At 53.0% G+C, this 21,131-nt stretch overlaps 1 protein-coding gene across 5 annotated transcripts in view; it reads right to left on the reverse strand.

The window, feature by feature from the left end:
- Positions 1-3,882: 3,882 nt before the first annotated feature.
- The window catches only part of HIVEP3 (HIVEP zinc finger 3), a 523,619-nt gene continuing 506,370 nt past the window's right edge, over positions 3,883-21,131 (reverse strand). For 4 of the 5 annotated variants that reach the window (XM_053576635.1, XM_053576634.1, XM_053576636.1 and 1 more), the window contains 4 exons: positions 20,790-20,965; positions 14,694-14,780; positions 9,622-10,502; positions 3,883-8,512 (listed from right to left, as the gene is read on the reverse strand). In XM_053576635.1, coding sequence (XP_053432610.1) covers positions 7,703-8,512; positions 9,622-10,502; positions 14,694-14,780; positions 20,790-20,965 — 1,954 coding nt within the window. In that variant the 3' untranslated portion in view covers positions 3,883-7,702. The remainder of the gene's footprint in view (positions 8,513-9,621; positions 10,503-14,693; positions 14,781-20,789; positions 20,966-21,131) is intronic. The other variant, XM_053576638.1, reaches the window with a different exon arrangement.

Below are 21,131 nucleotides of genomic sequence, written 5' to 3' on the forward strand. Positions count from 1 at the left end.
CCCCTCTGCCACTTCTTTCCTCTCATGGCTGTCCTGGGCAGGCCCATCCTGCCTGTAGTGGCCTGGCCCCAGAATTCTCTAGGTTCTGAGCCCAGAGCAGGGCTAGGCCTAGGGGTGAGGGAAGGATCTCTGAGGCCTGCAGCCCAGAGCCCAGTCCAGTGCTGGGTCAGGACCCAGGCAAGCCTGGTTAAGACCTGGTAGCTACAGACAGTGGCCAATGCCCTCTGAGGTTCTGGGTTAGGTGCAAAGGGTTAGTGGCCCTGGAGTGACCCTGGGCTCTACCTTTCACCTGTAAAGTGGGGGTGTGCACCCCATCCTGATCCATGCTTAAAAGGAAAGCAGTCTGTGAACTCTAGAGAGCAGCCATGGATGGCCTGGTGACCAGTGATGTGTGAACGACTAGTCAGCCTTGAGCCTGGTGGTGGACAGAGATGGTAGGAGGCTGATCTTCCAAAGAATTCACAAGCACCTTTCATGCTCTCAAGTTCTGGAATCCAAGCCCTGACATTTGCTGGTTAGCCCTGGCACCTGGGACATCAGGCACAGGAACCCAATGTGGCTACCGGATGGCACTACGAACAAGCCAGGCAACTGCTAGAGGGAAGACCCCTGGCTGGACTCTGGGTGGTAGCGGATGATCAGGCTGACACAGGGCTCCCCTGAGGCCCGAATGTGGGGTGGGAAGAAGGAAGGACTCAGGTTCCTGAAGGACTACATTGGCACCAGAGTAAAGTCCTGGTTCTCATATTGCTACTAACTAGCTGTGCACCTTTGGCGGGTGAGGACCCTTTGGAGCTTCTGTTTACCTCCCGGCTTGTGAACTACCTGGGGCCTGCCACATACTGTGCTATTCTTCTTCTGGAGCTGCTGGGGGCTCTACTTCCCCACTGGCCTGCACTGAGATGTGGGCTGTCCCCAGGGCCATGGGGCACCCGCTGTGTCTTTTCCTCCTTCCACACACAATGAATCCAATGCCATGTGTTGTACAGGTTCCCCAGGACCATTATTATTTTTTTTTCACTCATTCCCTGTAAAAATCCAGCACCTTTGAGACCAACACTGTCAGACCTTGTCTCATTCCCTATCCCATCACTGACATCTGTTCTTCCGGTCCAATCTGATCAGTCCTGGCCTTGTGTGATCATCATGCTGGTTGTTTAGTTATTCCCATTCTCTGCCATTAGGCATGACCCTGTGATTTGCTTTGGCCAGAGAAAGGTGAATTGAAGGGATGTTTTTTGTTTCTGGGTAGAAGCATTTAGTTGTCAGGGGGAGGACCAAGCATGGTCCTTTCCTCTGTCACTGAGGCCGTGGGAGTACAGGGATGGGGCATCTATCAGTCTAGGTCTCTGAGTGCCTAAGATGAGTGGCCTTCTCCTCCTGACTCACACTGAGCATGTAGTGGGGGAAAGAAAGAAATTTCAAGTGGATGCAGCCACTAAGCAGCTGGGTTGCTCATCTGTGCAGCACAACAGGTGGACCCTGACAGATCCACCCTGGTTCACAGCCTTGGTCTCCACCCAAGCCCTTCAATCAGCAGAGATGACCTCCCGTGCCACCTGAACAACCTCCTCAGCACCCTGGACACTCCATTGTTATCCTCTTAGTCTCCAGTTGTATTTTCTTTTAATGTGATTCAGCCACCCATGCCCGTGGTCAACACCAGGATAGTGTCTCACTTTGGAATAGTGAGTTAAGACAACTCACAACCTTCTTCTCTGTTTTCATCCAACCCTCCCTGGCCCCCTGACCACTGGCTTCTCTCTGTGTTGGCCATGCCTGTGTGCCTATGAGCTCACCTCTTTACCTGTTAGTGTTATCACCTCCAGTGCCCACTGTCCTTCTGTTCCTTGGCCTGGAAAAACCTGCACTTGGGACTAATGTACTGGCTGGTCTTCCCATGCCTGCAGGGCTCCTGGGCACTGCTGGAGAAGCCAGAGGGCTGAACAGACAGAGGGTAGCTGCCCACAGTGCTGTTACCCTGAGGGACTTTCTTTTGCTCCCCTCAAAGGTCATACACACCTTTTCAAGTCCCTGCGGCTTCCTCAGGTGACTTCAGTCTATTTCACAGAGAAAATGCATCCACAGGAGTGCCCCCAATTTCCTGTTACCATGCAGACATACTGATTTCATCCGCACCTCCTCCCCTTCTCTCAGGTCATAATGGGAGAGGGGTCTGCATTTCCCCTTGATCAAGCCAGGCTCCTTACCCTGGCCCATCACATGCTCATCTTCCTTTTCCTGAACCCCACAGCGCTGGCTCTCCTGTACCTCTCCGCAGGCTCCTTTAAGCCCCTAGATGGTGTCAGTATCTGCTGTCTCCATGTCTCCACCTTCACCTCACTCCTCAACCACCACCACCACCACCACCACCACCACCACCACCACCATCTGCCTCCATCATTTATTCAGCACCCAGTAGTGTCTATGAAGGGTCTACTATATGCCAGGAACTATACCAGGCCTGCACCCCCCAAGGTCAGCAGCCATCCCTGTGTTGCTGAAATGACATTCCCTCTTAGTCTCCTAGCTCAGGACTTCCAGGCAGTGCTTACCCAGAGAACGCCTCCTGATTGTCCACCAACATTTCTGTCTGCTTTTCTTAGGTCATCTAACTTCCTTCTCCTGGTTGCTCCAGGAAAGGCATCCCAATAAGCCATTTAGTCAGGGTCACCCCAAACTAAAGCCCTCGTTGTTTTCCACCACAGTAATTCTGACCACAGTGACTGAGTCATCAAAGATGGCCTCTCCCATTGGAATGGGACTTTTCCAAGGCAGGTTGTGTCTGTTTTGCTCACTGTTGCATCTGACGACCGCCTCTCACTGGTGCCCAGCAAACCTATGTTGAATGCAAATGACAGGGACCCATACCCTTCCCCCCCTTGTAATGCCAGCATCCTGAGCAAAGGTTGCATAGCAACAGATTCTTCACCTGTTTTGGTGAAGACTTGACCTGCTCAAAGCTCTGTTAGCCACCCTGTATGTACTATTTCTTTCTTTTTTTTTTTTTTTTGCAGTTTTTGGCCAGGGCTGGGTTTGAACCCAACACCTCTGGCATATGGGGCAGGCGCCCTACTCCTTTGAGCCACAGGCACGGCCCTCATATGTACTATTTCATTCAATCCTTACATATACAAGTCGCTGCCCTCCCCTCAGGAGATAAGGAATCAGGCACAGAGTTTAGGTGCCTTGCCCAAAGTTACACAGGCAGTAAGTGGCTGTGCCTCCCTAACTGCTAGCACTCAAGGACCAGCTCACTCACTACTCATCCTGTAGTGAGACGAATGGTGGCCCCCAAAAGTTAAGTCCATGTCTTAATCCCTGGAGTCTGTTGAATGTGGTCTTGTTGGAAAAAGGGTTTTTGCAAATGCAATTAAGTTAAGGATCTCAAGAAGAGATCATCCTGGATTAGGGTAGGCCCCAAATAAAATGACATGTCAAGAGAACGGAAGAGACACACAGAAAAGGTGCCCATGTGAAGGTCCAGAATTGCCTGTAGCCCCCGGAAGGTCAGAGAGAGGCATGTAAGATTCTCCCTTGAGCCTCCAGAAAGGACCAACTCTGCTAACACCTCCATGTCGGAGTTCAGGCTTCCAGAACTGTGAGAGAACAAATTTCTGTTGTTTAAAGCCACCTAGTTTGTGGTAATTTGTTACAGTAGCTCTAGGCAAGTAATACGGACCTTAAACCCTGTGGCAATGTGGCTGGTGCTTCCTTGCCAGGCCTGGAAGTGAAGGGCCACAAGAGGGTCCTAGGCTGTGTGACTCCATCTTAGGCTTCATTGCTCTGTAGTAAAGTTAATACTCGGGACACCAAATATCCTTCCAACTTGGATGCTATGCAACCTTCTAGAAAAACCATGAGCCAGGCAAGCCAGGGCTGTGTTGGGATTTTCAAATTTATTCCAACGTGCTATTTTTTTTTTAAAAATATCCTCAGGCTGAACACTCAGCCACAGCTGTAATAAAGGCAATTATTATACTTGTAAAAACTTCTCATTCACAGTACAGATGTAATTTACAACAAAGGTCACACACATCAATACTGAGCATTTTTTTCCTTTTGTACGGCAGACTCTGTGCTTTAGACCTGCAAGGATTTTTGTTTTAGTTTTTGTTTTTTTTCTTTTGCACTGATATATACCATACCAACATTGCAAGATGCAAGTTTAGAAACTGGCGTTTAAATAAAATTACAGGCATAACTACCCCATCCCAGTGCAATCACTGTACATATATACAGTACAATTTTTGGAATGTATTGCCATTTAAGAACATAGAAACTTTCTACAGACAATTTCACATACAGAATACGTATACCTTTTAGGAAAAAACGGCAAATATTTATCTTAGAGAAAGCATGTATCTTACATTTGCCTGCATGTTTCTTTTCTTTTCGTTTAAACAGTAGATTTAGTAAAGTGATCACAAGTGCTGAAGCAGTTTTCTAATGGAAAGCAGACTGGATTCACAACACAGAAGCAGAATTTAGTGGAACAGGCCTTCAGGAGCTTTCTTCCCCCACCCACCCCCGGTCAACGTGGCAGATTGGTCCCCAAGTTCCCCTGCTCAGCTAGGACTTTTGTTTTAAGAACGATTTATCTGGAAAAAAGACCAGAGAGAAATTCAGCTCAGATATTTGTTTGTTCTTCTTCAGAACCGCTAGGGGTGTGGGGGGAATAGAGCAGAGGGTAGAGGAATCTGGAAGGTAGTTCTTTCAGACTTTTCCCAAAAGAGGGAGGTGGGGAGACTTCTGGGTCTGGGATTTGGAGGTTGTGGGGGTTAGATCTGCTGTTAGGCTCCTGGAGGTCCCAGAGGTTGAGGCCAATGTGTGAGCCATGGTTGGGACCCAGGCAGGGCAGGCTGCCTTTGGAGGGGAGTAGGGTTAGTACCCAGAATGACCCTGAGAGTGCCAGGGTGAAGGGCATCCTGGAGGACAGGCCTAGGTGGCAGGTGGATTGAAATTCCTAGCAGAGGCCAGTTGGTTCCTTCCCCACTGCTAACACCCAAGGACCGGAGTCTGTACCAAGGAAAAGTCATCTCAACAGAGCATAGAACAGGTGACTGTGTCAACAAATCACTCACTGCTTTCTCCATTCTTCTCTTAATAGGGACAATAGCATTATAGGCAAATTGGAACTGCAGAAGTGGTTGGCAGCAGGGCAGAAGGCCCAGGGGAGGACATGAGTGGAGTCAGCATCTTGAGGGATCAGAAGAGGGTTAGATCTGTGCCCAGTGACATACACCCCAGGCTTGGGGCATGGATTCCATCCCTCTGGATGGGGCAGTAGCCCTTTGGCCAGATTCCCCCTGAGCAGTTAGAAGTAGGTCTCTAGTGACTGGTGGCCCTGGTTACTTCTCCTCTGCCAGAGCCTGATGGCTCCTGACAACAGATGACCACTGTCAATGACTAGGCTGCCCAGGAAGGAAAACTTTGGTGAGTGGGCTGAGTGCAGGGGGTAGTGCCCAGGTGAGCTTGGGTGCAGGATGGGTGAGGGATGGCTACCCCCTAAAGTTGGAGGCTGGTCCAGCACAGCCCCCAATTTGCTGCCTTGTAGGCCTGGGGCTGGAAGATCTTGCCCAGAAAGGTGTCCAACCTGGGCTGAAGCAATGCCCTTTGTCCAGCTTCCAGACCTCAGCCCTTGAAGTGTCCCATCTGTGGGCAGCCCCATGGGCAAGGGCCAGAAGGCAGGAAAGACAAGGGCAAGGAAAGCTCTGGCCTCTTGAGGCTGGGGCTCCTGCCCACTTCTCACCAGGCCAAAACAGCACCAGTATGGTCCAGGCTGGGCTTACTGGCTTCTCCCAGGGTGGACGAGAGCCCTGGATTCTGAGTCAAGCAGCCAGGAGCTCCTGGCTGACCAGACTCCCCAGGACCGTGTTGCACAGTGGAGCCTCAGGGGTAAATAAGGTTGTCTGGCTATAGTTTGGACCTGTGGCTGGTGTGCCCACCCAGCCTGGGCCAAGCAAATGAAGAGCTGTGAGCTGGTGGAAGAGGGAAGCATGGCCAGGCACAGGAAGCTTGCAGAATGGTCTTGACCCTCCCACCTACTGCATCCTTTTAAACAACTTGGACAGCTCAGGAGCTCTTGGACAAGCACTTGGCTCTTCCAAAAACCTGGCTGAGGACTGTGGGCAGGCCAGATAGGACCCTGCTCTGCACAAGGTGCCATCAGCACCCAGGCTACATGAATTAGGCCCTGTTCCCTGTACTTTCTCCCCCTTGTAGAGAGTAAAGGAAATCATTTATAGAAGATTGGGGAAATACTACCTCTCCCAGGGTACAGGGAACACATTAGAGTTCAAGTGCCATATCTCAAACAGGGATTTAAATTTCTGGTCATATGATGTTTCTTACAAACTAGGTTTTTGCCTGAAGGAAGTGCAGGGCAGCTTCAGGTAGAGATGGGTCTAAGGAAGAGGCACTAGCCAGTTCTGACTGCTTTGGAGAAAAATCCAAATGACTTAGGACAATTTAATCCTTTGGTTCAAGAGAATCAGAAGGCTGGAGAAAGAATTGAACATCATCCTCTTTCTCTGTCTCTTTTTAGAAGAGGTTTAAGCCAACAAACGGGCCCTGGCAGCTCCCACCAGGCATGGTTTGGGGTATTTCTCTGGGATATTGGGGGAAGGGACAGTGTGAGGCAGGGATAGGGGAAACCAGTCCTGCTGCAATGGGGTCCAGAAATGGGTCCCTATAAACCTTTGGTGCCCAGCACTGGAAAAGCCCAGCCATGAAGGAAATATGGTCCTTGGTACCCCAAGAATCAAGGTGCAACAAACCCACACCCCCAGTCTCAGGAACAGTCCCTATGGTTTGGGTCCAGCTTTGTGAATGGTTTTTAGAATAGAGATGGCCTGGGCCATCTGCTCGGGAACAGGGAAATAGTAGGTCAGGGGTTCTTTCTCAGGCCTGGGGGCAGGGGTGGGGTGCAAAAGGGAGGCACAAGATCAGGGTTGGGAGGGTGGGGTGTTTGTCTACCTGTCAAATGCCAGGGTGGGCCCACAAATCAGACTACCAGGGTATCCTAGAGCCCTAGGGGAAGCAGCCCAGCTCCTACCTTCTACCTGCTCCTGTAATTTTATGTTGAAATCCTAGGAAAAGTAATGTTTTCTTTCTTTTTCTTGCATCAAAAAAGAAAAAAAGGAAAAGATGATTTTTCTGGGGTCATCCTGGGTGGGTGTGTTTATGTCCCTCTGCCTTAGGACACTGCCCTTTTTGGTGGCAGAGAGGAGTAGCCACCTGTTGGGGCAAGATAGAGGCAATAAATAGAAACCATAAACAACTGTACAGAGGAGTGCTTGCCTTTACATTTCATTACATATTTTTAAAAGTGTTTCTTCTCCCTCGGTGCATCCCCTTTCCGTCTGCCAGCTTTGGGGGTGAGGTGGTTGCTGACTGTAGGTAAGGAGGCTCCACCTACAGTCTTTCTCCAGAAAGTACAAACTATTCACAGCCTCACATTCCTCGAGCTTGTTTTTTTTTTTTTTTATGTATGTGTGTGATTTGTTTCTTTTCAAGCAACAAAAGGTATAGAAAAAGGCACAGATAACTGCATACGTGGGAAAATACAGCAGATGGGGGCTGGGCAGAAACTGCTTGGACAGAGGGACAGATGGAAGTGGGTCCCATGAAAGCAGGATGATTCGAGGAATTTGGCTGGAAATGTCTGTTGCTGAACGCCAGAAGCCAGATGCTGAAGCGGTCAGAGAGAGGCTAAGTGCTTTGAGGGGCCCCTGTCCTCAGGCTGGTGTGGAGGTGCCCTGGGCTCCCGACTTCCTGAGGGCTGGGGGGAGCCCGGCCTGGTCCTGGGTTCCCCAGAGAGGTTCCTCCTCCGGGCTGGGAAGTGAGCAGAAGTCTCCGCCAAGCAGCCCATGGAGCTGCTGCGGTCCAGTGGTGGGGTGGCAGAGGCCTCAGTGTTGACCAGTGTGTGCAGAGACTCCAAACAGGGGCTCCAGGACTGTGCTTCCCGGTGGCCCTGGAGTGGTGGGGTGTAGGGGCTGTGTGTGGGCGCTGGCTCTGTGGGTGCCTCAGCCCCAAGGGGCTCCCAGTCGGGAGGTCTGCCCAGGCCTCCTCCTGTCCTCTCTCTCTCCTTGGGGTAGTCCCTGCCCTCCAGCTCCGAAGAGAGTGTGAACTTGGAGACCTTAGCCACAGGTGACACAGAGGCTGATGAGCTCTCAGTGGGACTCCAGCGGCCTCGCTCCTGGGCTTCCCGGGCCCCTGTCAGGTCGCTGCCACCCCCGCAGAAGCCACTGACCCAGGCGGCAGTGGGCCCTGGTAGCAGGGTGGAGTGGGCTCCTGGCCGGGCCTGCACCATCTGGATCCCACCGATGGGAATCAAGGGACATGGGGCACGGGCCAAATGCTGGGAGTGCAGAGGCAGGTGGCTGAAGACGTTCTCCTCTGTCCGGGCTGGGGTGTGGCCGTGGAAGTCATGGGGGGCAGAGAAGGGTCGGGAGGAGAGAGGATGAGCAGGGCCAGGCGAGCAGGAGGGACTTCGGGACTCGGCCTTCTGCTGGGATCAGAAAACAAGACAGACTAAGGTCAGGGTTACATACTGGGCATGTGGAGAACCCAGGCCCCTGGGCCTGTGGAGGTTGGGCGGGGGGGTGACATGCCAGAGACCACAGTGTGAATCCTGAGTCTCAGCTGAGCTGGGCAAAGCAGAGTCCCTGAAGCTGTCCATAGCACCACCCTGAGCCAGATGCCCTCTCCGGCATAATCCCTCTCCAGCCCAGAGGTGACCATGAACATACGTTCAGGCCTCATGATCTCCATGCCTCTGGCCAGGACATGAGTGGCCAGGACAAGGTGGAGACCTGTTGCCACCCATGCCCATGGCCCTCTATCTTGCTTCTGCTACCTCTTCTGTTCTTAAAATGATCTTGAACCAGCTTCACTCTTGGCTGTGAGCTCCACCACCAGGAGTTTCAATGTGACCCCAAAATTAAGAATCGAGGACAGATTCCTAGATCAGTGATACTTCAGTGACAGAGTGAACAGAAAGATGTTGGAAGGTAGAAGTCAACTGGCAATATGGTTCTGTCAGTGCAGTGGTAGGGCAGCCACAGGGACAGGGTGCTGGTGATGTAACACCACTGTCACACTAATTGGGTGGCAGCAATGGTGTGCTGGGGATGCAATAATACCAGAGGTGATGGGGACCCTGCTGATAATTTGACAGGAATGCATTGGTTGTGGTGTCTCTGAGGACGTTGTTGATGGTGATATTGTTGGCGATGATTTTGGTTAAGCTCTGCCATCTGCTTGATGGATACATAGAGACAATGATAGGGCAGGTGGGCAAGGAATTATACAAGTATTTACACCCACATCCAAGTCCACACCATTGGTGAGTGATAGAACCCAGAACCCATGGACTGCAAAGTCCATGCTGTACTGATTCTGAGGCTAAAATGAAGTTTAATACACTAGTTGGTATAGAGCCTCCAGCATGGTGCCTGGCCCAGTAGGTGCCTAATAAGTATTTGATAAACTATTAGTAATTATTGAGCTGGTGGAGTTGTCTGGCTCCAGGTGTGAACTTTAGAAAGTGTGAACTTGTAAACCCTACCCCCCCCACAGGGGAGAAGTGGCCCAGCCACCATGGTGGCAAGAACTCACCCAGGAGGAGGCGCAGGGCTCAGGGCTTCTGCTGAGAAGCTTGTGAGGTAGAGGCGTGGCCGGGAAGAGAACCTGCGGGGCTAGTCCCAAGCCTGGGCCACATTCGCCTGTGGAGGTGCTGCCCAGCCCAGCCAAAGCCCACTTCCCTGGCAGCACTGACCGTGGTGGTGATTCAGCTTTACCCAGAGACCATCTCCTGGTGGGCGAGTGTCTGGGGGGAAGATGTGTTCGAGGGGGCTGAGTGGTGAGAGGAGACAGCTCCAGTCTTGGAGACCCACAAGGGAGAAGGCCTGTGTTCTTTCCAGGGCCCATTTGGGGGCCAGGTGGGCTCGGGGCTGAGGCCTGTGGTTCTCGGGCTGGCGAACATCGCTGGGGAGATGAGTCGCTTTTGGTTAGTGAGTGTTTGCGGACTAGTGGTAGGCGGCTGCCTGCTTCTTTGCTTGGGGACCATGGTCTTCTCGGCAACATGGACGTGGAGCTCAGGGCCAAGACTGTCTCCTTCTCCACAGGGCCCGAAGGGGCCAGTCCCAGCCTGGGTAGGCACAGGGTGCTGTGGCTGGACGTGGAGCAACTGCTGGCTGTCAAGTGCTCAGCTTCTGAGACTGAGCTGCCACGTGTTTCCTCATTGCTAGAGGTGGCATCTCGGGGCAGAGGGCCCTGAATGGGTGAGGAGTCTGCCTGCAGTGCAGCTGGTGGGCCAGGTGGGGGTGCTTCTGAGGACGGTCTGGACAGCTCGTCTTGGCTCTCCTCCTCGTCCTCATCCTCGTCTTCCTCCAGGTCTGAGTCTGAGTCTGAGTCCTCCAGGTCTGAAAACTGGTGCTCCTCCACTGCCTCTGAGCCCTCTTGCCCTTCTGAGTCTGGGAATAGGTCGTCACTGGTTCCTGAGGGGCAAACACAGAAGACCCAAGATCACGGTCAGGCCCCAGGGCCACTCAGGCTGCCCACGGCTGCCCCTCTCTAAGCCTCAATTTCCTTAGCTGCAAACTGGGCAGAATAGCCATGGCAATGGCACAAGACTGTTGAGAAGACCTAGTAACACAATAGACACTGGAACACTTTGTAGATGATAATAGTGAGCAATGGAGAGATGAAGTAACCTGTCCAAGTAAAATAGAAACAAAGCTGGAACTGAACTAATAGCAAATAAGACAGCTATTTTTTTCCCCATTAGAATCCCAGTGCTGTCTTCACCATGAGCAAGTTATGTCACTTTGCTGTGCCTCAGTCTCAAGTGTGAAAGTCTCACCTCACAGGCCTAGCACACACACAGCAAGGGCTCAAATAATTATACCACTAATAATGCATTAATGATGAAATCTATTATTCTAGGATAGAGCATTCGTGCTGGCTGGTCAGAGCCATCTGTGGTCAGTCCAAGACACATCTGCCACTGTGTCCAGGCTGCCACTGGCTGGCACAACAGCATCTGGCACATGGCAGACACTGGGCTTTGTGGATGACTTGGCTCAGGAACCTCTCATGCAGAGGAGCCACTCCCCTTTGGAAGCCCACTGTTCCTGGCTTGTAGGAGTGGGGCTCTGATATAGTCAGAATCCTTGTCTGGATTCTGTGGGGTGGCTACAACCAGCTAGGTCCCATCTGACATGTTAGGAGTCTCGTTTGGGCATCTCTGAAATGGGCAGCAATCCAGACACAGGGTAGAGCTCTGCTAACATCTGGCCTACTCACTAGACCATTGTGACCCATCTTTCTGGCCTGCAGAGTGAGGCTGGTGACAGGTGAGCTGAGTCAGACAGCCAGCTCCATCACCCACACATGCCAGTACTGCACCCATGTGTCACCAGGAAAGCTGGACATAGACACAGACCCAGGCCATTGGTGCAGCCAAACTTGGATCTCCATCATGCCTAGCTTCCTCAAGGCCAGAAGGCTCAGCATCATATCTTCCAAATAACCCAACATGTAGCAGTCAGATGCCTAAAATGGACAAAAGCGGGCATTCAGAAGGGCACAGGTCAAAAACTATGAGTGGAGCTGGGCTGCCAGGCAAAGGGATGGTCACACAACTGAGGGCAGGGTCTCCTGCAGTTGGAAGCAGAATGCTAAGAGAACAGAGGGGAGTGGGGGATTGGGATGGGGCTGGGAGGCATCTACTTTCCTTGACCTGGGACTTTGGTAGGGGCCTGCTTCAGCCCAGGAATTCCCCTGGCCCTACCCCTTATTTACATGTGGTGAAATCCAAGCGCTGAAGGGGCATGTGCTTACTCAAGGTCATCCAGCAAGCTGATGGCTGAGTCAGAACTAAAGTTAACCACTCTTGGGTTATCACATTGACAGTTTAAAAATGATTTTATGTCTGGAGAAGCAGGAAATGGTTTGGGTTTGAATCCTAGCACCACCACTTTCTTGTGGTATGATGTTAAGATAATTTACTTTCTCTTTGCATTGTTTCCTCATGTGCAAAATGGGGTAATGATAATAAAAACTCCTCATTCAGCTGTTGTAGGACTGTGAAGGTCTGGCACCTAGTAAGTACCCAATAAACTTCAGTTGCTGTCACCTCCAGCCTCTACTACCTCCTCCCCACTCCCAGCAGGCAGGTAGCTGGGGCCACATGGCCCTTTGCAGATGGAAGTCAGAGGGGGTGGTGATACCAGTGAGGCAGTATCAGGACAAGAGTGTCCTGGTATCCAGCAGGGAGGGCTCCTAAAGGCCTTCTTTCCTGATGGGGAAGCTGAGGCCTAGAGTTGATGTTGGCCTGTCTGGGCACCCAGGGCATGAATGCTGGAAACCAAAGGCCCCTTGCCCAGCTCAGGGTTTGTCGGGCTCTTTACATCTGGGTTCCTGCAGGCTTTGAGTGATGCCTTGGCGGGTCGGCCCGCTCCTGAAGTTGAGGCCCCTGCTGGGGTCAAGGCCAACTTTGCGGGAGACTCACCCACCTGCGCAGGGGCCAGTGGCTGCCCGAGGGGAGTGCGCTGAGGGCGCCGCCGGGACTGGCCACACGGTGGCGCTGGCGCCTGCCCTCGTCAGCGCCAGGGGCTGGGCTGAGGCGCGGGCGGCAGGAGGCGATGGCTCCCGGCAGTCTTCCACCGCCGCCGCTCTGCGTCCTACGTGCGCCGACTCGACCCCTTTGCGATTGCTCCCTGCGGCCGGCTCACCGCGGGAAGCGGCGGCTCCGTCCTTCCAGTCTCGTGGGCTCTTTTTTCTACCAGTCTCTCTCCCATCTCCCCTTCGCCATGCACCACCAACGCCTATGGGCGCTTCCTCCAGAACCAGCGGGAGCCCGACCGCCCCTCAACCCTGACGTGCGCCCGGCCCTGGTGGCTGCCTCGCCTGCGCGCCCCGCACGCTGGGGGGACAGCGGTGTGTTCCCGCGCCCCTCGCGGCCCCGCGCTGAGGCGGCTGCAGCCACGCGGACCGAGCGCTGACGCCCTTCATGCCCGGCGCCTGCTGCTCCCTTACGGAGGGCGCGCTCTTCCCAGACCCTGCTGGCTACGGAGCCCCGGCTTCACCCAAGTTCTCTGGTTACACCACCTGCCATCCCGACACGCCCTAGCCTTTACTTTCTGCTTCATACCATCGTCCCTGCTTTGTCCTACATTTGTTCACTGTGGGATCCCTTCTGGGATGTAGGTAGCCTGAGGACAGGAGTTTCCAGCACCTTGCACACAGCCCAGAAAGGAGCTGGTGCTCTGTAATTACTTCTGCAACGAATGCATGGATTTCATCCTCGCAAAAGGTGGTCATCCTTGTTTGCCCCACTGGGAAAATGAGGCTGGGAAGGGAACAGGGCCACCCAGGGAGGGCTCTGGGTTGAGCTCAGGCTCCCTTGGTCCAGGAGGCCTGGAGATTTTGTGTGATCTGGGTACCTCCCTTTATCTGTCTGAGCTATACTTTCCCCTGCTTAAAATAGTACAGCACCAGTTTCTACCACCTGTTAGAAGAACTTAGTGATAGATGTCTGTTAATGGCCCCATGTGCTTTCTTGACAAGCATGGTAAATCCATGTTCTACCCTGTTTCCCCGAAAATAAGACAGTGTCTTATTTTAAGGTGTGGTCCCAAAGATGCGCTGGGTCTTATTTTCAGGGGACATCTTATCTTTCCTGTAAGTAGGTCTTATTTTCGGAGGATGTCTTATTTTCGGGGAAACAGGGTAGGTTTGGGCAACAATGCCAGGTTCATTGCGTTCCGTTAATGTAAAGGTGATTTAGTCCACCTGAAAGGCCATAATGATTTAATCTTTTGTAAGACTGCAAATGCATCCCCTAATCAGGAAAATCAATCAAACATACAAAAATCCAGACACCATGCACTCCTCTTAAGTCGCAATAGTGATTTTGGGGAAATCTGTGGTCAAAGGTTTGCCTGGTGCTAAAGAAAGGCCTCCAGCCTCCTGCTGGAGGGCCTGCCTGTCCACTGCCAAGGCCCCTCTGGCCTCCTGCCTGGATGCTGAGGCTGGACAAGGCCCTGCCAGACCCCACTGCCTTTGACTCATCTCCTGTCCTGCATCTTCAGAGACTGGCTCTAATATGCCTGCTAGGATGGATGGATGCTCATGGCCGGGGTGTGGCAGTAAGATGGGATTGAGATGAGACAAGGAACTGTCAGGTCTGGTTTTAGCTGTCTTGAAATCCTCCTAACCCCAAAAGGCCTCTGGGTCAGGCCCATGCCTGAGTGTGTGGCATGAGTGTGGGTGCCACGTGTAAAGGTGATTTATGTACAACGGTACATATCCCACAACACCATCATGACAGTTTGCTGAGATAGTTCAGGGCACACACTTAGAACATGACTGACAACAGGTGCTCAATTAACATGGACTATAGGAACTGATGTGTTCATTAAATCAGTTTATTGAGCACCCATGGGGCTAGACAGACAATAATGCATGGTAGCCATGACTGCAAGCTGAGATAGAAGGCATCTCACTGAATTTAACCTTGTCGCCCGGTAGCTGGAGAACTGGGGGGAGGGGCATGGGAAGGAAAGAGAGAAGGGGAAGCGAGGAAAGAAGGACAGAAAGGAAGGGAGACAGGGAGGAAAGGTGGAGGAGGGCAGGCAGATGGGGAGGAAGGAAGAGGGTGAAGGAGGAAGATGGCAGTTCGTTACCTTCTTCGGCTTCCAGCTCCTCCAGCACCCCTGTCTCTTGGCACTTTTTGCTGTGGGCCTTCGACTTCATGTGCTTAGTCAGATTCCCTGAAAAGAAATGAGAAGAGACTTAGGCTCTATTGTAGGGCAGGAGGCCAGGGTGGGCCCGGGGCTCATGGAGGCAGCACCTGGCTGGAAGGCCATGGCTTTTCAGACCAGTGGAGGCCCTGCCAGCTGCAGGGGCTGAGCAGGTGCCCAGGCCAAGATGTGCAGCCACAGCTGCTATTAAAGGCGGTACACAGGAGCTGGGGTCAGGTGGGCAAGGGGCTGTGAGGGGACAGAGGAAATAATGAGGAGGTGAGATGCTGGTTAAAAAACAAACAAAAAGGAAATTGAAAGACAACTCAATTGCAATAAGTTTTTCCTGCTTGTGATTTAAGACTTGGCACAGAGCTGATGACACTCTTCAGACAGAATTCTGGGCCATCTCAGGTGCTGGAATGCCATGAGAGGCTCCCATTGACTAGCATGGCAGGTGGACACACTCCTACAGCAGCCCACAGGGCAGAATCTTAGGGTCTGGAAGAGGAACCAGGACAAAAATATTGGGAATGGAGAGGGGTCAGAAGGTGAGACTAGGGACATTGACTGGCCAGGGACCTCAGAGCCACAAGGCTGGGGGCCCAAGCCTTATTTCCTTAGAGAAGTTCCTTCCTGGGCTTCAGTTTCTCCAGGCCAGTGTACAGTGAAGACACAGGACTAGGCTGGATCAAGGAAGGCCCAAGTATGGCTCCACCCTGCTCCATGCCTACAAAGCTTTGGAGGGGAAGCCAACTCTGCTCCAGTTATGGGTCCAGCCCCACATACTGGCAGGCAGGGGCAGCAGCTCTGGGAATTAGGGGAACACTAACAATAGCTTGCATTCCCCACTTGTATGTAGCATGGCACAGGCAACAAAGCCCTGTAGACAGGAGTGTTCTGGTAAAAAAGAGGCAGAGCATCCCAGTCTGCCCCAGGAGAACACAGGCCAGATGTCCAGGACGTCCTTTTGGGCCCACTCCCAAACTGTGATGTGCTCACTGCTGCTCTGGGATGCCTGTATTTCCATATGGTCGTTCACAGGCTAAATCATAAGTTCTCTGAGTCAAGTGTTCTGTCTTATTAATCTTACTAATTGGTAAATTTGAATGGACAGATAGAGGAGAGAAAAATGGAAAGAGGTAAGCCTTCTGGAATGGATGTACGCTAGTACTAGTGGAGAGATGGATAGATACATGAACAGAGGAAATATAGAGAGATGGAAGAACAGAAGGTAGATAGAGAGAGGGATGGGACATTGCATGAGTAGATAAGATAATTGGACAGTTGGGGGTAGATGAGCAGATGGAGAAAATAAATGGAAATATGGATGGAAATGGGCCAATAAGAAGATGGGAGGATGAGAGCTGGATGGGAGGATGCAGTCCTGGATGAGTGGAAGAAAGGTTGGTGAGATGGATGAATGGATGCAGGCATATGTCAATGTATAGGAGGAGAGAAGAATGGGAAGTTAGGTGGCAAGATGGATGAGTGGGAGGACAAATGGGAGAACAAGAGGAGCAAATGAGGGTAGGATGAGAAGGTAAATGGAAACATAAATGGACAGGAAGACTATTAGATGAGAGGGTAGGAGAGATGGATGGATGAAAAGGTGAACAGGGAGAGAGGCCTGGATGAACCAAAGGGTGCTTCTTAATCATTCTTGGAATTTTAGGGAAACTGGAGTGGTCAAGTCAATGGGGAGCCGTAGCTGGGATTCCGTGAAGTATCTGAGGCAAGGGTAGCAGGGACGGGAGAGGAACTGTTCCCTCCTCTTTCCTCCCTGGGGTCCCAGTCCTTCTGACTCTGTCCTTCCTGGTTTGGGTTTTCCTCCTACCACAGGACAGAAACTTGGATGGTCTACTCCTGACCATAGAGGGAGCAGAGCCATAACTTCCAGAATCATCTTGAGGGGTCTCCAAAGGGCCCCATCCAACTTCATGGACCTCTGCCCTCATTGCCATGAGCAAGACAGTCAAGAGGTGGGAAAAGGGCACCCAGGGTCTTCCATGAGTCAGACGTACCAACTGTCCTAAGGTTCTAGAACCAGGCCCACGCTCTTCTGACTATCTCAGGCCACAGGGGACTATAAACACTGCTTGGTGTACATATTCTGCCTTTGGTCTATATCTGGCCAAGTTAGATGTTGGGTATGCAATAGCCATGTGTGGGAAATGCTCCTCTTATCTCAGAAGCCAAGTGCTGGAAGGCACCTCACAGCCCAAGTAACTTAACCCCCACCAGGCGGGGTTTTCCCTGTTTCTGATCTCACTAAGGGCCCAGGTGCTGATTACACCATTAGGCAATGTCACTGGCTATCTCCGGTGCTGGTAGGGCTCCTATTAACAAACACGGTGAACTAGCCAGCCCAAAGTCATAGGGCTAGTTAGACAGAGTGTGCCTTCTGGAACCAGGCCTGAGGACTCTGGGGTCCTTGCTTACTCCACGAAGTGGCAGAATAGAACCCAGATGGTTTTGGAGCTTGCCTTGGGTTTGGCTGGGCTCTGCCACTGGGCTCTTGGGCAAATTCTTTCACCTTTTGAACCTCAGTTCCTGTGGATATGAAGTAACACCTACCTTGTGAGATGTGGGAGGAGTTGATGAGGTGGCACATACAGATGGCAGCAGAGTGTGACTGGCAGAGAGCAGATTCCCCCAACCCCCATCATGACAATCACTCTCTATTGAGAACCAGGGACTCTGCCACGCACCATGCTGGGTATGGAGGAGAGAGATGCTAAGGTGATGCTTGTGGTGAAATGGTTTTGCCTCTCAGTCTAGGCCTCAGAGGCTCTCAGGAGAAGGCACCAGGGGCCCCCCAAAGGCCTGCCTCTTCTCTGTCCCCACCAAGGGGGCTACAGGGAGGAGGCAGGGAGTTGGAGGTGACTTTGTGGTCACAGGAGTGAACACTGAATGAGCAATCCTGAGTATTGTCCAGGCTCCCTCTGTGATGCCCCTCTCCGGGCCTGTCTCCCCTCTGAATTGCAGGAGGTACACCAAATGGACATGGGTGCCTGGAGACCACCTCCCTGTCAAGGGGCAGAGCCTCGGCTTGTCAGGCAGATCCATAGCTCCCCACAGTCCTCCCAGTGCCCACTGAAAGCCTGACAGCCCCGGATGGAGGGGGAGAGGCAAGCAGGTAGGGAGTGACAGGCGTCTGAAGGAGGCAGAAACCCCGTGAAGAGGGTTGCCCTGTGCCTCTGTCTGCCTCCTTCAGCTTTGACCAACGGCCCTGCCCCACCCCTGCCAGCCTGGTGAAGTCTGTCCACAGCTGCCATCTCTGTCCCCTGAGGTGTTCGGCGCAAGGGCCTGGACACGGTACGGCCACCCCACTGGCCTCTGGGAATCATCTGAGAAGAGGAAACAGGACCTCTGGCCTCCGCGGGGCCACTGCAGGCCTCTCCTGGCCCCACCCCCACACGCTCCTCAGTTGGCTCCCAGAGGCCTGAGCTGCCCACAACGTCTGACACAGAGACGAGACACAGACGGCAGACAGACAGACAGGAAGGGCTCTCAGGCATGGGCGCAGCTGGGTGGTGGTTCTGGGAGGGCCCAGGACCGAGGACCACCTGATGGGGAGGCAGTTAGGGGCCGTCTGTCCGAGCTGTGGCTGACAGGACCCAGCACTCTGCAGAGACACCTGACTGCAGGGACAGACAGGAGCTCCTTGTCTTCCCTCTCCACACCCATCATGAAGAGTGAGCTTTCTCTGCTTCCATCTGCCACCACTCTAACACAGTCCCTGCTCTGCTGGTCAGAGTTTGAGACTCTGCCATTTCCCACCCAACCCTTGCTTTGCCTGTGGAAGGCTTCTGTCCTCACACTACACACATTTGATGAGGCACTCAGCACAAACCTTGGCCTCTGGTTGAAAGCACACCCCATGGACCTGCTCTCAGGGGATGCTTCCCAGCCATGGAAATGCGAAGAGTCGGCAGACCCTCTGTTTAGATCATGCCCTGGGGCTCCTCCAGGGCTCCGTCCTGGCTCAGAGAGACCCAGGAAGGGACTGCAGACAGGCTTGGCATGGTCTCTAGTGAAGGCATGTCCTGGAAGGTGAGGGCCCTGCTAGGGACACAGGCCTCTCTCAGACCTGGCAACATGGGCAAGGTAGAGGGAATTGAGTGGGGTCCCCCTGGGAGATTACTTGGGTTAGGAACTCAGTCAAGATGGGTTTTTCCAGTCTCACGTGGCAGTGATGGCTCCCAGGGTAGTGCATAGCCCCGGTGGAGTGCTGGACACAGGTATGCCCTGTATGGTCCTGGGCAGGGAGGCTTTCGGGGCTCCTCAGGCTGAGGACAGTGTGGTCTCCTGGATATACACTGGAATGGGGACAGCAGTTGTGACCCACCCTGATTGCAGCTTCTCACCAGCCCGTCCGGAGAAGGGACAGAACAAATACTCTCAGAGAGGATGATGGTGGGATGGTGTCTGTGAGGTCAAGCCCCTGGGATTCTAGCATTCACCATCATTCTGAGATCACTTTCTTCACCTTCAAGGGGAAAGTTTTCTACTTTCAGAATTGAAGACTTATGTAAATGGCCAATTTCCATCTCTCTTCTACAAAATCCCAAGCAGCTGCCTTAAGCCCACAGGAGGTGGGGCATGGCAGGGCTCCAGGGGTGGAGGGTGACTTCGATGTTCCCATGGGGCAGAGAGGGGGCTACAGGCCCATCTGGTCTTTCTAGGTACCCTCTGGGACAGTGTTTACGAGGCACTAAGAGAGAAGAGGATCAGGGAAAGGAAGTGGGAGTGTAGGCATCTCCATCTAAATCAAACCTTGCAGGAAAATCTGAGTTCAACTTGAGAAGGAAAATCTGAGTTCAACTTGAGAAGGATGATGGCAAGAGGACAGAGGGCAGGGGTCTGTCCGTGCAGTCAGGAGACCAGGAACAGGAACTTGGTCAGAGAAGAGGTCGCTGAGCCAGGGGATGATACACTGGCCTTTGACCTTGTGCAGAGAGGCAACAGGAGCACAAAGGAAGTGAGGAAGCCTGGAGGCCCTCTCTGAAGCAGCTGCCCACACTGTCACCAGAAGCAACTTTACCAGTGCAAGAAAAGTCAACAAATGGCAAAGCCGAAGGCTTCCCACAAGTTTCATCCCCAAGAAATCACGTGGCTGGTGGAGAGGCCCCCAACTTGCTCAAAGGAGAAGATGGGACCCTTGTGTCCAGATCCTGAACGAGGAATCTGCAAAGCACAGGAGGTTGAAGCCACCAGAGGTGCCAAGAGCCCTGGGCCTCCCTCTGAGGCACCCCAGTCTTCAGTGAGCACCCTCTTTGCCTGCCCTGCAGGGGAGAGTGCAATCCAAGAATCGCGTGGACTCAGCTCGTTCATCCATACCAGGTCCTGCGTGGCTGCAGTAGACTAGGCCGCCACCCTTACCCGTCACAGCTCTCTGAGATGCATGCCCTCAACGGACGGCCCTTCCTTTCACAGGTGACTACAGAACCTGTCCTGACCTTGATGTGGGGCATGGCTGGGGACAGGTGACAGAGCTGCTGGTCTGGCCCTGTGCTGAGAGCGGCAGAGAAGCTGGGCAGCGCAGGGGCTGAGGGGAGTGGAGAGGCAGATGGAGGCAGGGCGGACTGTGGCATGAGCAGTGAGCATGCGAGTGTGGTGGTGGCTCGGAGTGGAATGGATTTCTGAATGCAAGAGTGGCAGTGACCAGTGTTGATGCCAGAGTTCTTCAGGTCAGTGGATAAATGGCTAAGGAGGCATGCAACAGGAAGGGGTGATGAGAGAAGGTAGAAAACCAGGGCTGTGTGTGAGAGTGCTGCGGGCAGGGCAGAGCAGGGTGGCCTCGGGTTGGGGGCTGTGTGCAGGATCCAGGAAGACGGCTGGGAGCAGCCATGAGTGCCACGGCCCAGTCTGGAGCCAGCTGCTCTGCCACTGGGCACCAAGTAGGGCGGGAACCCAAGAAGTGGGTGGGGGGTGCTCCAGGCAGAGAGGTCTGGGCCCCTGAGCTCTGTTCTGGGACCCCCAGAGGGGAGCTCCCTACAGCAGGCAGGGGCAGTGCCCCAGCTGACTGTCTCTTACCTTTGGTTTTAAAAGCAAAGTGACAGTGCTTGCACACATAGGGCCGGACGTCAGTGTGGGTGCGGATGTGTTTCTTCAGCATGCTGGGCTTCTTGCAGCGAATTCCACACTCCTCACAAACATATTTCCCTCGGCCGCGGCCTCGCACATATACATACTCTTCGTTTGATTTGTACCTATGAGCAACAGGCGTCATGGTAAAGGAAAAAAAAAAAAAAAAGGAGGAGAAGAGGCAGGTTCCCACCTCCGAAGACGCACACGTTTCCTAGCTTCATCCAGCCGGTTATGGACACTGGGAGTGCAGCCGCAGAACCAGAGAGGACCACAGGGGTGGGAGGAACA

This window comes from Nycticebus coucang, chromosome 22 (assembly GCF_027406575.1).
Source record: "Nycticebus coucang isolate mNycCou1 chromosome 22, mNycCou1.pri, whole genome shotgun sequence".
Taxonomy (NCBI): domain Eukaryota; kingdom Metazoa; phylum Chordata; class Mammalia; order Primates; family Lorisidae; genus Nycticebus; species Nycticebus coucang.